This window comes from Sceloporus occidentalis, unplaced genomic scaffold (assembly GCF_023333645.1).
Source record: "Sceloporus occidentalis isolate IW3139 unplaced genomic scaffold, rSceOcc1.0.p SCAF_129, whole genome shotgun sequence".
Taxonomy (NCBI): Eukaryota; Metazoa; Chordata; class Lepidosauria; order Squamata; family Phrynosomatidae; genus Sceloporus; species Sceloporus occidentalis.
In genome coordinates this window covers 1,359,465-1,375,718 of record NW_028317109.1, presented here as the reverse complement: position 1 = coordinate 1,375,718, position 16,254 = coordinate 1,359,465, and the positions used below count along the sequence as shown (strand labels likewise).

Below are 16,254 nucleotides of genomic sequence, written 5' to 3'. Positions count from 1 at the left end.
TACCAGATAAGTCTGTAGGAACCTTTACTAAGGAGTCTAAATTGTTAACCCTTGCGTGCTAGATGGATTGATCATGACTCTGGCTATAATGTCACATAATGCAGAATGAAGAACAACCTAAAAGAACACCTCAAGACAATATGACCAAAAGCACGTGGACAACTGGCCATCACATCTATATGAGCTTGTTGGACATTCCAGTCCAAAACCATGGGCAATAACATGGAGTTTTCCTCCTCGTTGCAGCTATTACAGCATCCGCTCTTCTGGGAAGGATTTCCATAAGATTTTGGAGTCTGTCTGGGCGTTTGTGAGGTCAGGCACTGATGTCAAGGCTTGGCTAGCAATAGCCTTCCAATTCATCCCAAAAGTGGGGTTGAGGTCAGGGCTCTATGCAGCTCGAGTTCCCCCACACCAAACTCATCCAAACTTGTCTTTATGGACCTAGCTTTTTGCGCTGGGACACAGTCATGCTGGAACAGGTAAAGGCCTTCCCCAAACCGGTGCCACATTGTTGGACGGACACCATTGTCTAAATTGTCTTGGTATGGAGTAGTATTAACATTACCCTTCACTAGAACTAAGGAGCCCAAACCCATGAAAAACAGCCCCAGACCAGTATCCCTCCTCCAACAAACTTTACAGTCGTTGCACTCCTGTGGGAAGCATTCTCACGGCATCCGCCAAACCCAGACCCATCCATCAGCCTTCCAGATATTATTATACTAATAATAACAATAAAAGCTCTTACAGAAATTGTACAAACTGACTTGCGGCAAAGGTGTCATCCTATGACACAGCACTAAAAAGTATGTTACATTTCAATAAGAGTGAACTATTGTATTTAGAGTATAATGTATGCGCAGTCATCATCGTATCTGGGAACTCTGAGTTTGACCCGGAGTCTCCTGGTGAAGCTCTACTTCCCCGGGTCTCCAGGTCGATTTGTTCATTTTATACAAACAGATCTGCAGGCTCAGTCCATAGGTTATCCAAACATCTTTTACCTCCAAAATCCCTCAAAGGGTGCCCAGACCAAACAGGACCAACACCTCATATGCCCTGGAATTCACTGGTATATGCAAATGAAGGTCGGCAGCTCCAGATGGAACACAACAAATCCATGTTGGCAGCGTGATATAATAATGTATCTCTTTTATTGTAATCCAATATAGGTAAAAACAACAATAAACTCGTCACAGACACTAAAACCCATTTTTTGTCACAGACACTAAAACCTATTTTCATATTCTAAATCGTTTGAAAGAAAGGAAATAACACCAAAAATAGGGTCGATCAAAAAGTCAAGATTTATTCTTTGTAGACCCTCATAATTCAGACACGAGCTAAACAACTATGTGCTCCTGATATCCAAACAAGTATGCTGCCCCCCCCCCACCTAGAGATGTCTATCAAAGGTTAAGGGGATACAGTCATAGTTGACGTTGAACTCATCTATAGATGAAGCAATATTTATATTGTGGCCGGAAGGCACAGAAAGGCTGGGAGGCACATAGATTTTTTATATTAAAAATTAAAACAATAATAAAAGGCTTGACTGTTGGTTTGGAGTCTCCCGAACACACCTTTATGATCCACTTAAGGTTATAAAGCAGGTACCTTTCGCTGCTGTGCTTCCGCAATAGAAGCAAATTCAATTTGGAGTTATCTGTCCCATTTGTGTCATATATTTTCGACGATTCGATTAATGTAACGTAATAGTATTTACATTGTAGCTGCTTGTTACAATTTCAAGGCAAATAATCAAACCAATTACGTACGATGTAAAATGATGTACTCGGCCCCATGAATCAGGGCTTACCGTTGTTTAAACATTTGTTTGCAGAGAAAGAAACCCCATACATGTGTAGCATTTATTTTTACGCTCCTATACAATAAAATATTTCTGAGGGATGTGCTGCAGCAATGGCTACGAGCAGGGGTATCTTCTCCGGAGGGCAAAATCATCATCTGCTATGGTCCAATAACTTCAAGACTGAATGATCTGCCAAGGAGCGGCCCCCACTCATCATCTTGTGGTGCTCCAGACTGCCAATGATGGAGGAGCTTTTGAGCAAGTTGAAGATCATCCTGCGTTGGTCTCGGAGAGTTACCTGTTCCCTACCAAGGATCAGGCGGTTCCTGGGAGACAGCAAATGGCCCTTAAGACAATGCATCGGGTTCCCGGCTTCTTCATTGCCACCCGTTGTGTGCGTTCCTCAAAAGAGTCCATCGCAAACTGAGCGGTAGGAGAGGAACTTTCTTGCCCCAGAGACTTTGAGCTCATTTTCCATGGATTTCAACGAAGACCTGGACTTCGTAGAGAAAAGGGAGGCATCCTGAGGAGCATACCTGAAGAAGCTATTTGTCTAGAGAGTCTGTGGTCCAACTTGGAGAGTTTTTGGGTAGGTGAAGGAAAAAAAAAAGAAAAGGCAATTGTGCAGTTCCATAATAGAATTAGATTAATTATAATTTATTAATATATAATAAAAGTAAGCAAACAAGTACTACACTTAAGATAATACCGCTATTGAGTGCTATCCCTGAGCACTCTTATTGTAAGTATTACTATAATTGCCACAATGTCTCCTTAACCGAGACGTAATCCAGCCTGAGTCTGACTTGCAGCGGGGTTTCCTACCCGAGGATCACTAACTCACTAAAACGCTCTCCTGGTCATTAACTACACAGCTTGTGTCCTACATATCCCCACGAGCTGCCTATAACTCACTGTCTCTTTAACTTCTTCAATCCTTTAAAATTCTAAGGATTCATCAGAATGTTGCAGCATCAAATAGTTTCTAAAAGTCAACCTAAAAAGTTCCTATTATGTATGTTTGGGTTTTTTTATAACTGCTCCAAGACCGCACAGCACTTTCACCTTACTTTATGGCTTTGAGTAGCTGAGACTAAATAATGACATTCAATAAGCCATTTGACAGAGATTTAGAACCCTCTGAGCTTACTATCAGTCTGTGAACTGATAACCTGGGGGTATTGCTAGAGATATACCAAAGAGGAGGAAGGGGATACCAGGGATGTTTAGATATTGGAGAGAGGCACTGGGGAACCAGAAACTTCCCTCTGTTGTAAAGATAACCGTTTGTCACTACAGCCAATGAGCAGCAGAGTGTAATGTAAGGAAGGTTTACTTTACAGGAGGGTGCTACATAAGTGGAACAGTCTCCCAGCAGAAGTGGTAGAGGGTAATACATTGAGGGTATTAAACATGCATGGGATAGACATACGGCTCCTGAATCTAAGACGAGACCAACGACTGATTAAGGTTTTAGTCTTTATGGCAGCAGAAATGCCATATCCTTAGTAACATTGTAGCATTTTTTTGTCTCAACCTTCATACTTTGTGCATTTTTCCTACTACCGTTAATGTGTTGGACACACGACATCATTACTGTGTTAAAATTCGCATTTTAATGTTTGTTTTTTTATAGCTGTAGTAAATGTCATTTCTGGCATGAGGACAGAAAGGGATTAAGGATCAAACATATCATTGCCGGATAATGAAGGGCAACAGGACTAATGTAATACTGAATACTTTCAATGTCCTTTAACCCCAAATTTAACCCTCACTAATTTGACAGAAGGGCCTATCAAGCACTAGGAGTTCTATACAATGGTAAAGGGTTTGCAGAAATAAATTAACAGGAAAGACTAAAGGATCTCAATATGTCCGGCTTGGGAGAGAGAAGAGAGAGGGGGGATGGGAGAGAGACATTTAAATACATAAAGAGATTTAACAAAGCACAGGAGAGAAGTTTATTTCCAAAGAGTAGAAATGTTACACTAGGTAATCTAAAACTAGAGGGTCAGAGGCTTAGATGGAATGGGGGGAAGTTTTAAAACTTTACTGAAAGGGTGGTAGATACGTGGAACAGTCTCCCAGCAGAAGGGATAAAGGCTAATACAGTGAGGGAATAAAACATGCATAGGAATCTAAGATAAGACCAAAGATTGATTAAGGTTTGAGACCAAATGGGCCGAATAGGTCTCATCTGCAGGCAAAGACTAATTAAAACCAAATATTAAATCAGTAATCCTTCTCTGATGTAAAAAATTGCATCATCTCACATATGTTTCTGTTAAAGCATTCAGCAATAAATCCCTCTTGGGTCTTGGACTAGTTACAATTGCCTTTAGCCGTATGGAGAACGCAGAGGAATATTCCCGTTGAATAACACATGCCCAGCCTGTATTGTAACATCTTGCGGGACCCATGAGTGATACAAGTCATGTGTTTTCTGCGGGGCGGCAGATGGTCGGATCATTTCTTTGGGCCTCTCGTTATTCTTTAAGAACAGGGAAAGATGTGCATCCATATGATGTATTGTGTTGGAATATTACAAACCAAATGTTTGCCAACAATGTATACAATCGGGGTCCCAATGATTAAGTCAAGTAACGCAGATAGTAACAATGTACGTACGGGAGGGAGACTAATTTCAAAGGAGGAGAACATGAGGTCATAATCTAATGGGTCTATTCACTAATAGGTCGACCGGTTAGTCGAGTTACAGTCACATACACTCGCATGCTAACACTTCCAAAAGATTTCCTAATCTGCAAGTTGTTTGCGAGTGGCTGTGACTTTAAGTTTTGTGAGTTTCAGGTGAAGACATGTGAGTTCCATTTAAACTTGCATGTTCTTACCTGTAACAAAGTAAACCCCCTGCTACAGTAAATAAATCAATAAATAATAAAGGAAAAAAGCAATAAATAATAAAAAAGAAGGGACGATCCCCATTACCTCTTATTAGCCAGGGGGGGACAATGATTTGCCTCTCTCTCCCCCCACCCTCCCTCTTAGGGGGGTATCTTTACACTCCTGTCCCCTACTATTGGGATAAGGGCTTACAAATGAAAGAAAATTCCCTTTTAGAGGGCACAGATCCCTATATTAGCAGATAACTCGCAAATTAGCGATATCCATTAGGTTGAAGGGGTTAAAAATGAAAGCTCATTCTATAGGAGCTCAGAATGTTTGCTGAGTATGGGGGTATCACAGGGTTCTACAGCCAATAATGTGTTTAAAAACAGCAGACATTGGCTTTCAAAAATTGTATGAATTGGTTGTAAATTTGAAACGTTTTGGTAAAATGGTCCTTATTAACCCTAAAGCGTAACGATTGTTTGTACCGGAGATAAGGACATCCATTGTGACCTCGTTAACTATATTTTATACCCTGCATTGTGTTATCCTTTCTTCCGAAACACCGAGTATAGAGAGGCATAAATCCCATATGTGAAATTACACCTTAATCATCTAATACACAAGTGTTTTTTAAACCGAATGATTTTATTGAGTGTGTAACTCATTAAAAGTTGTATTTAAATCTGTTCATAGAGAGGGCATCTCGGGACACTTCAGAGATGTCTAAGTCTTAAACAGAAAATCAAAAAAGATTTCATGAAAAAACATCCTCTTTATTTTTTTTTGTGGCAAAAGTATTTTTTTTAGGAAGGAAGGTGAGACAGAATCTTATTTTAATTTTACACAAACATCATTTTTAGCTTTTTGAGTTGGTGGAGAATTAGAGACATTGTCTTGCCTTAGGAATTTCTACAAAGAGTAATTATCACTCCAGAAAGCGAGTTAGTCTTCTATTGATACTTAAATACCACGTTGGGCAGTGTTTCTCCCTGTTCTGCGGGTACTGGGGTATTAAACAAGGTTAAATTAGACCCCTTTCCATCCAAGCTGCCCATGATGGGCCTGGTTTGGCATTGTCTACTTGCCATCGGCCACTAGTCCGACTCTTGAGACATTGGTCAGGGACTAGATGAAGAAACTTTCACCCATATTCCAGCGTAGGACTTTCCATGTAATAAAGTTTTCGGTTGTCCTTCATTGACTACATGTAAGATTGTTGTGTTTTGATTGGATGTGTTACTTCTTACCCTTCTTCTTGGCTGAGTATATTTTTTTCTGTATTTTTTTTTTTTTATAATATTAATATATCTTGACCAGTTTATATTTTTTGCCAAATACTAATACAATCTTGTTTTCTCCGCAGTGTGTTAAACCGAACACCTATGCACCTTATCCATGAAATTATATTAGTGGACGACTACAGTGAAAATTGTAAGTCATGAGATCTTTAATTTATATCATAGCTAAATGTATAAATATAGTTATATGTGAGTGTGTGTATATATATATATATATATATATATATATATATATACACACAGTACATCACATTTATACATCATTATACATTTATACACTTTTTATAATTTATTTTTGATATTTTTTTAAAATATTTTGTAGTTCTTTTACCTAATATAATTGAATTATTTATTCAGAGAAATAAAATTGGATCAAACAGTTATATGAAAATATCTTGGATTAAAGAAAAAAGCAGGTTCTGCTAAGACCGACAATGCCAACAAAAATAATTTTATATCTAATTATTGAAATCTTATTTTCGGTGAGAAGGGACTTGCTGTTAATATATAACCTAATATAAATAATAGACTGATAAATTGTGGTCTTGTCACCATAGCAACCAATCGGACTAATGGACCACTCGATGAGTTTCCACTACAGTTTTCTATTTGATCTCTTCAGATTTTCATAACTATGTCCACCAAAGCCAAAATTATTTAGTTTAAAGACTCATCACTGTCTAAAGCCTGGCTACAATTAATTTAAAACGTAAAAAGGCTCATTCTTGTTGATTTAAAATGCTATGTTTTTATTTGGCCTATGACCAAAACAAAACACACTAGTTAAATTCCAGGTCTTGGCCGGGGTAGAATTGGCCTGATAAGTCGATGAAGGTAATGGCACACATGATAATATACAAAAATGTGAAGAGTTACCAGTTTTGGCTGAACTGGTATTATACTGGTTTGCTTTTGTTAAGGTTGTCACCAAGTTTCACCTGAGCTGACATAAAAACATGCTTACTTATAGAGGTCAATGGGCGATCTACTAGGTTGACCAGGTCATTTAAGGCACATGGTTTATATCCATTTCCTTGGAACCTACTTGGATGGAACCTCTTCTCAAATAGTAAACGGTCCAGACTCAACACAGGACCCCCACTTAGAGACAAAACATTTAACACTCATGTGACGGTAAAGGGTCTGAGATCATAGGTGGTGGGCTTTGGTTCCCTTCTCATTTACGTCCCATGCCACTAAGGTCTTGTACATTGCGCAAGAGAATGTCTAGCTTGGTTGGACAGAGATAAAGTAATGTAATTGCCCACATATTTTACCAGGCTCCCTCTAAGAGGAATGATTTCCACATGGAGTTCTGTATGGCAAAGGTAGCCATTTTGAACCATTATGGTGGCCCAAGGGTTCCTGGGCCTTGAGTGAACGGCAAGAGAAATATCTGCTGACAACTTTTAATTGTATTTGAGATCCATTAGGCAAAACCTATGGCTTTATAAATATCTGAAGATACCTTGGGTGATACAAGTTAGCACAGAGCCCTCTTTAACAAAATATAATTACATTTTTTTATTTTTTATTTTAATTCAAGCGGTTTGAGATGTTATTGGCAGTCTAATTTTCCTTTTTTTCTGTGTAAAAGCTGGTAACTAAATAAACTCAAAGGAAGTGATGAATTACACTTAACAGAGTCAAATAAGAAAAAGCCACTTCTGGTGGAAAATAATTAGAACCATTAACTACTTGGAAACGGCAAAAAGATTGAAAGATGCCGTGACTCGTCGGGAATAGATGTTCCTTTGAAAATACGCCCGTTAGAAATATATGAAGCTAATAACGTTCAAAGGACTCATTGCAAACCCCTTAATTCCGCATATGAAATTCGTGAACGACAATGAAGTATTCTGTCAATGTCTTTGTGCTCGGGTTAAATAAGAGGGTTTTTATTTCCTCTCTATTTCATTGTTAAAAAAAAAAAAATAGAATAAAAAAAAAGTTGAGCGTCACATTAATTTCAGGGTTCTATTTTTTCCATTTTTTTAAGAAAAAAAATATAATAAAGCACCGTGGCAGAATTAACTGCGGGGTGGTTTATATAGAAAGGTTTCCGCTGATTTCAAATTATCGTTACTGCTAAGACTCTTAATAATAGTCTTTTTTTAAAAATGAATTCCCAGTAAAAAAAAAAAATGGAATTTAATTAACTTTAATTGTAACTTTTTTTACATCAATCTTTTTATATACAGAGTTGTAGACTTTTGAAATGCATTAATAAATAATAGTAATAATAAGTAGATATCTTCTTTTTTCTTAACCAGAACTTGCTGCGGTGGGGTTTGTTTTTTTTTGTGATAATTCTTTTACTGCCATGGATAAATTACTGAACACTCTGTAATTATTGCCTTAATCAGATTAAATGATATGGAGGTAACTCATCTATCGCTGATAAAAGAATGAAAGAAGTGTTCGGCCTCTAGAAAACGTTTTTTTATATATATATATAGATTTTTTTTTTCCTAATACAATTTAACTTTTTTTTATTAAATTATTGTACATTTTTTTTAAAATGAGTTGCATAGAAATCTATGAAGTTAACAATAATTTAAGCGCTGGCTAGGCAAGGGTTTTGGGGAGATCCTTGGCCACATGCGGAGAAAACAATCCCATTGGTTTCCGTAGCAGCAGTTACCTGCCACTGATTGGTTGCTTAAAGCAAAAAAAAAAAAATCAGTGGCACAAAAACAGAAGCGGCGTTGCTCTGCAGGTATGGAGCTGCAACTTCTCCTAAAGATTATCTCATTTTTATTTTTTCCTACAGAACGTATATTACGTACTGACAACGTACTTTTTTTAGCTATTCTTCATTAGTGATGCACAGTATGACACCAGACTGTCCCTTTTTTAAAACATGTTTTTAATGACAAAAAAAGAAAACGAGGAAACAAATGTTTTTGTGTAAAGGCATTTTTTTTTTGGTTCCTCCTCATCCCCCATTGCAAGGCTGCAGTACTCGAGAATCTGATTTAAAACCAATTTAACGTTACGCGTTTCCCTCAAGAGCGCTGCTTAGTCAGTCTGGGCCTCAGGGTTTGTGTGACAGCTCTGATAGGTAGATTAACTTCTGCGAATTGTTAATTGTTGCCTTTTTTTTCTTGTATAAGAACCCACAGACATGATTCCCGTCAGTGTTAGTTTAGGACAATAGGGGGCTTCGTATTTAAATAGACTCTGACAGTAAATATATTTGATGTGATTAATATTCTCCTGACATATATTGTGCCGGTGCTGTGTTTATCCGGAATGAAATTCCTTTTCTTGATGGAACACGTGCATTCCGTTATCGTCCCGCTGAATGTCATGGTCGTTTGTCCCACGCTGATTGTAGACCTCATGCGTAATTTTTCTGCCAAACAATTAATAATCAGGTGCTCGCGGAACTGGATAATTCCGATGACCGGTCTTTTAGATAGTATTTTAAATGATTAAAGATCTATTTTGTCACTTGTCTTTTCTCATAAGGCATATTAGGCATGTACTTAAATCATACTTTAAAGGCACTCCGAGAGCAGAGGAGGGGCTTAAAGTTAGTCCCACCCATCCTCGCATGGCAATCATTAACAAGCTCCACCTACTTTCTCATTTACCCTTATTTTTTTAGAGCACTAGGGGGCGACTGTGGCCTTCATGCCTAGATATGTCCTGTGAATCGGCTATAAGAACTGTTTTTTTAAGCCATGTTAAACTTTGCATAGGAACTGTTGGGGTCTTGGCAAGGTTTAGCCTAATAATAATTGCTCATACTTTGGCAGGAACGGCACCTTGTGGCCTGGGGTCAAATGGCCCAGTCTGCCCCCTCGCACACACACTAGCACACCTATGTACACACACTTACACAAACTTATGCACTTATGTTAACACACACTCCTTCTCATACAACTTACATATACACATTCATGCTCACACACAAACACTTACACATAAACATTCATGCTCATATACCTATTTATACCCAGGACTGTATCTATAACAAGGGGACATCCTCTACGGCTGGAGGAAAGAAGGTTTCTACACCAGCACAGACGGGGGTTCTTTACAGTAAGAGCGGTGAGATTATGGAACTCTCTGCCAGAGGAAGTGGTGATGGTAAACTCAATAAAAGAGTTCAAAAGGAGCCTGGACGTGTTTCTTGAAAGCAATAATATTACAAGTTATGGATATTAGATTAATAGGGACAGAACGTTGATCCAGGGATTTATTCTGATTGCCATATTTGGAGTCGGGAAGGAATTTTCCCCCTGGTATGGGGCAATTGGCATCTGCTTCATAAGGGTTTTTTGCCTTCCTCTGGATCAACACAGTAGGGACACAATATGTATATAGGTTGAACTTGATGGACTTTGGTCTTTTTTCAACCTTATGAACTATGTTACTATGTTACTATATACACTTACACATACACATTCATGTTAACACAAACACTTATACATACATTCCTATTCTAACATACATACATACATTCATTCACTCGCTTGTTCCCACACTCTCGCATTCCCCACCTTACCGGCAGCTTACTTTCTAGAACAGCCCCGTAGGGAAAGAATTGGACGGAGGGGCCCCATGAATGAAGTGCCGGACGAGGTACCCCGTTGAAAGCCTAGTGTTAAGGCATGACTAGGCAAAATTTTAGCACCTAAGGTGTTAAGCCTTTGAGGCACGTGCAAGACCAGAAGGGAGGGGGTAATTGCCCTCCCTGAGGGGATATATAAAGGGGGGGTTTATGCTATAGGGTCAGCATTTTAAAAAAATATTTTCCTGCCCATCCCTCCCTGATTTTTGCATTAGCCGGGGGCTCAGGTTTTTAAGCTTGTGCGGTGCAGGAGTTAACCATCTAGGTGCGGTTACTTGTGGTGCACAGAGGTGTAAGTGCAGGACACTCCGGGGGCAGGCGCCCCTGTGAATCGTATGGTCATGTGACTGCCGCGCTGGGGGACGCCGGCAGTTCCAGCAGGGATACAGGTGGACACGCCCACACCAGCAGGTGACTTCATGGTTATGATTGGTTATCATTGTTGTTGTGATTTTGACGGTAAAATGTTTATATACTGGGCCAAAATATGTTTGGCTAATAAACGGTTATAAAGTTATCAATGATGTAAACATTTAATAAAGGTTGAGTGTCGCGGCGCTGTGTTATATGCGGTCCGCACCGCGGACAAATAAAATCCATAGCTGACAATTCATAAAGTTTTTGAAATAAAGAATTGTCTCTTGTTTTATTTAGAAGGGGGGGGGGGGACCAAAACTGGACACTACTTCATTCAGGTGACTTGCACAGAATGCACACAGCCTCGATTTTAACCTCGCATTATGTGACCCAGCTGCCCATCTGCCTCACTGTGTCAGTGCAAAATTGTTCACAAAGGGCCAGTCCGACCTTGACCAGCTCAGTCCAGCCCTTTGTGAACAATTTTGGACCAGCCAACTTACCTCTGTGCTCAGGATTTGCATGATTATTCCAGTGCACACCTTCTCCTCTTAGAGGCCGAATTACTAGCAGAAGCCACTGAGTTACTAATCTATATGTTGATAAATAAGCTGCCAGACTAGACTGGCCTCTCCCCAAAACCTTCCATTTTACAGTTTAGTGTGCTTAACGAAGCTAATGTTTTAACTATATCTATATCCAGAAAGAGCTGGCAAGTATTGAAGCCAGCTTTATGTATATAACATAGGAGCTGCCACCTTACCTCTGTGCATGATTATTCCTCTCTATTAATATAACGCGCCCACTTTGAAAGCTGAATCCGGTAGCTTTAGTTGGATGAATGAAGAGAATGAAGTTAAGTTTATGTCAGGGGGAGTAATACTAGTTACCGGCCAACCCGGAGGCCGCCATTGTTGTCAGTCATGTGATATTTTGGGTGACTTTCCCGGCTCAAACACCACACTGAGCTAATGCTTTATGGCAATGCTAATAAAGTCCGTTCCTCCATAGACCTTTATTACACAGAGTGTCTAGCTGAGTGATTAAGACTGAGACATTCTATTGTTTACCACAGGCAGTATGATTAGGAATCAGGATGTTTGTCTAGTAGATCGGGCTCAGATAACTAGAACGCATACAAACGGGATACTATATTTAACTAGGAATAAAAATGTGTGAATTTTACTTAAATTATGCACATTGGCTCCCATAAGTATACATTCGTTATTTGAGGCTATGAATAGGATAGCAAAGATACGCATAGGTTACAACATAGATTATCTACATTGACCGTATATCAAAGATATTGTTATTAAAGCCAGTGTACATAACACTACGCAGTAAGTTTCAGACAATCCCTTCCTTGTAGTTCATGTTGATAAACTTTAAATGAAATACGGGCGTCCCTATCCTCCAAAGCTTGCACTCACATCAATACACTCTTCTGCCATGGCGAACGCCGTTAATCATACTTCCACACCTACGCGTCGTCTCACATAGCGCACAGTGGGAAATAAGTATACGTCCCCGCGCTCTACATACGGAGCGTGATTTATGAGAAAGTTATAATAGTCTTTCTTATTGTGTAATCAATCATGAAAAGTGTTTTCATGCAGCTGGGTGTATACTGTAAATGGTCCGCGATACGCGACATACTTAATGGGGAAGCGCAAACGGTATTTAAAATTAACATGCAGGAACCTTGTGGTTATGCGACGCTTTCAATTGAGAATGATACAAGTAAATCATCTTTTGTGAATTTATTAGCTTTCAGGGTGATACGAATGTTACAAAAATAACTTACAGTAATACCCCAAAACCTTGCTCCATTAGATGTACAACATGTAAAGTGAAAAAACTTCATGGTAACCCTCAAAAAAAAGAAAAAAAATAATAAATATATATATGTATGAAAAAAAATATTAAAGTATACAAAGGAAATAAAAATATATAAACAAAAAATAAAAGTATTAAAAAATATTTTAAAAAATATATAAATTTCTATTGTGGGTGATTTTGTTTTCGTACATAAAATGTAATTGTAACAAAATTTACGCGTGAGACGGTCTTGCACGGAGTTGTCCCTCCAACCTCACCCAATTCCTCTTTCTTTGCGCTGTTATTTTTTTATTGCTGCCTTAACCTATGATGTAATAGCTTTACAGAGGAATTGCGCAGCTGGAAACTATCTCTGGGACAGTTTAAGATTCAATGTTTGTGGTCTTGTTTGTTGATTGCCTTAAAGGCTTGAGGTATTGGATTTTCTAGAACAAAATTCTGTTGGAAAAGTTGAATTTTATTGTTTTTTTGCCATTCTCCACCCAAACCAATGTATATTTTAAATTTAAATCCTACCTCAAAATATTGATAGTCTGGAGGACAGTGATTGGAGTGATGAGTTGATCAAGCTCTTCCCGTACCAGAGCTTAGTAAATGCGACCATAGATTTCTTACCGCATTTAAAGTTTGCTGAAAAATAATTAATTGCGCATTCATAATTATAAATATTTGATGAATACAGGTGCTCTGTTGATATGTTCTATGCATCTATTAAATACTGCATCCGGGTTTCATGGAACCCATTAATGTTTCATATTCCTAATAATACAATATAGCCTTATGTCGCTGCGACTCTCATGAGTGTTTACTCATTAATGCCTCTTTATTTCGACAGCTGATGACTGCCGTCTTCTGCGCAAGTTACCTAAAGTGAAGTGCTTACGCAATAACCAAAGGGAAGGTAAGGGCTTATGTGCAAATACAAGTAGCCATGGAAAATAGCTATTTACATATTCACTAATCTGCGAGTTGTTTGCAAGGGCATGCGAGTGCCTGCAGCTTAAAATGTTGTGAGTTACAGATGAGGGCATACGAAGGTATGAGTTTAATTTGAACTTTCATGTTCTTGCCTGCATCTCACAAAATAACCCCTAACCGCTACATTAAATAAACGTAACACACTTTTTTTTTGTTAAATTCATCTACGTTTTTACATGTTTGCATCATATGCTCGGTCTACTCTCCTCCAACCCATACGTATTTGGGTCTATTCACCGGATCACTCAAGTTAAAGGTTAGCTCAACTGAACAGACTTGGTTTCAGTCTCATACAGTTGCATGCTTACACTTGCAAAACAATGTGCAAATTTACCCGAGTTGTTTGCAAGGGCATGTAAGTGTCTTCAGCTTTAAATATTGAACTTGCATGTCCTTGCCTGCATCTCGTAAAATAACCCCCACCAGCTACATTAAATAAATATACCATTTTTTTTTTATGAAACAGGGGTCTCTAGCCCTTTAAAAAAAGGGGGGGGGGCAATGATGTTCCCCCAACTCATGCATTATAGGGTGATTAAATATTCCTTTGGGGGTTAAATACCCCAATTCCCTGCAAATACCTTTTCAGACAATATTAAACAAAAGCCTCATTGTTTTGTTTTGTTTTTTTCTCACAGATTTGGGTGTTTGAAAGGGTTACATTTGTTGTGTTTTTGTGTTGTTCACCCCCCCCCCCCCGCCTCAGCAACTATCCTACACTATAATAAAATTGCCATTGAGAAGTCACTGTTTACTATGGTGACAATAACCGGGAAGTGTCACATATCACTACATCACACCCAGAACACGACTGATCTTTCGTCTGTAACATGTTTCCCGTGTAGCTGTTAAAAGGAAAATCACGCTGATGATTCATATTGAGAAAAAAAAATAAAAAAAATTCAAAGCTGTCTTTGGGTTATTTAGCGTGGAATAAGACAATTTAGCCAGCAGAAATTACATTTTCATACAAACCGCTGAAATAATAATTTAGCGAGCAGACGAAGATGCTATTTGTTTATACATCATGAATTCAATCATATTAAATTTATATTATTCTTTTTTAGTATTAAGCAATTTGTAGACATTACTGATTTCCCAGCTTTCAAAACCATCCACTTTAAAGACTTTGCATGCAGGATATGAAGTCGTATTTCATTTTCTACGCAATGTGACCGCTAAATCTATAAATTCTTGATTCGCTGTCAAATTACATTTTAGTTCAGTATTAGGAGGACACATTCCCCCCCCACCCGGACCAGTGATTTATGTTTTTATAGCCATTTTCCTGAGAACTATATAGCATCTCGCTCACCCGGGGGCTTCTGTTCATGCGCGTCCTGCTATACATATCCATGCAGAAACATACATGTCCCGGTGTCATTTTGACTCTTGAGGCTGGGCCTTTGTACAGCGCTACGGAATTTGATGGCGCTATATAAAACAATAAATAATAATAACAATAATAAGTAGGCACCGTACCATGCCATCAGCATTCTAGCCCGCTGGACAGATTAGGGTTAATGTCGGGCTTAATAGCTATAGGGACATAGAATCTGCTGGCAGATCGGCCCCATTCGGCCCCCATCCAGTCGCCCGTTTCTCCTGCTGTAAAGACTTAATCAGTCATTGGGTTCGTCTTAGATCCAGGAGCCATATCCCTATCTCATGCATGTTTAAATTCCCTTATTGTATTAGCCGCTACCACTTCTACTGGAAGGGGGTTCCATTTATCTACCACCCTCTCAATTAATTAAAACAGAGTGTTTCTAATAAATAGGGTTTAGGTTCCCAAAGAACGACTGGCAGCTGGTTAATAGCGGTCTTCTCTGCCCCCCCCCCGCCTTACAAATCTGCAACGGCAATCAAGAGATTCATTAACGAGGAGGAATAAATGAACCCGCATTCATAGATATATATTTATATTTTTTTTTGCTTCCACGGTCTTTACTTTTTTAGGTTCCGTCGTTTTCCTGCACGCACCATTTTTATTCATACCCTCCGTGTCATTACCTTCCCATTACCAGCTCTTCCCCGGCCAGCCTCCCGTTTTCGCATTAACAGATGGATTCTTTTGTCTAACGATCCTATAACCGCATCGACGTCCCATTTTCCTCTGGGTCGTGTAAACGGCCTCAGCTGCGCGGCTCTCGTTAGCGAGAACGCCACGTGAGTCTCCGGATATAGAAATTCAGAGATATTCTGATTACACATTTTTGGAGCTTTCCACACCTAGATCTGCAAAAACCAACACACTTCTGGTAATTATCTTACAGCAATTAATTTTTCAGATAGGAAAAGAGCGTTGTTGACTTTAGTTCAGATCATCTGGGTGCTGATGAGCTTTGGCGTCAACGCTCGACTCATCGCGGGAGAGATCTCTGCTGCAAACATTAAACGGAATATCTCCCGCGTTTAAAGGGACAGTGATGATACACACTGAGTGATAAAGGGCCATTGGAACGCAGGAGTGATGGGAGTGATAAAGAGCCATTGGAACACAGGAGTGATGGGAGTGATAAAGGGCCATT

At 39.0% G+C, this 16,254-nt stretch overlaps 1 protein-coding gene across 1 annotated transcript in view; it reads left to right on the top strand.

The window, feature by feature from the left end:
• LOC149281673 (polypeptide N-acetylgalactosaminyltransferase 14-like) overlaps nucleotides 1–16,254 on the top strand; it is a 98,657-nt gene that overhangs the window by 56,354 nt on the left and 26,049 nt on the right. Inside the window, exons 4-5 of the mRNA XM_089499104.1 lie at nucleotides 6,033–6,100; nucleotides 13,581–13,646. Coding sequence (XP_089355230.1) covers nucleotides 6,033–6,100; nucleotides 13,581–13,646 — 134 coding nt within the window. The remainder of the gene's footprint in view (nucleotides 1–6,032; nucleotides 6,101–13,580; nucleotides 13,647–16,254) is intronic.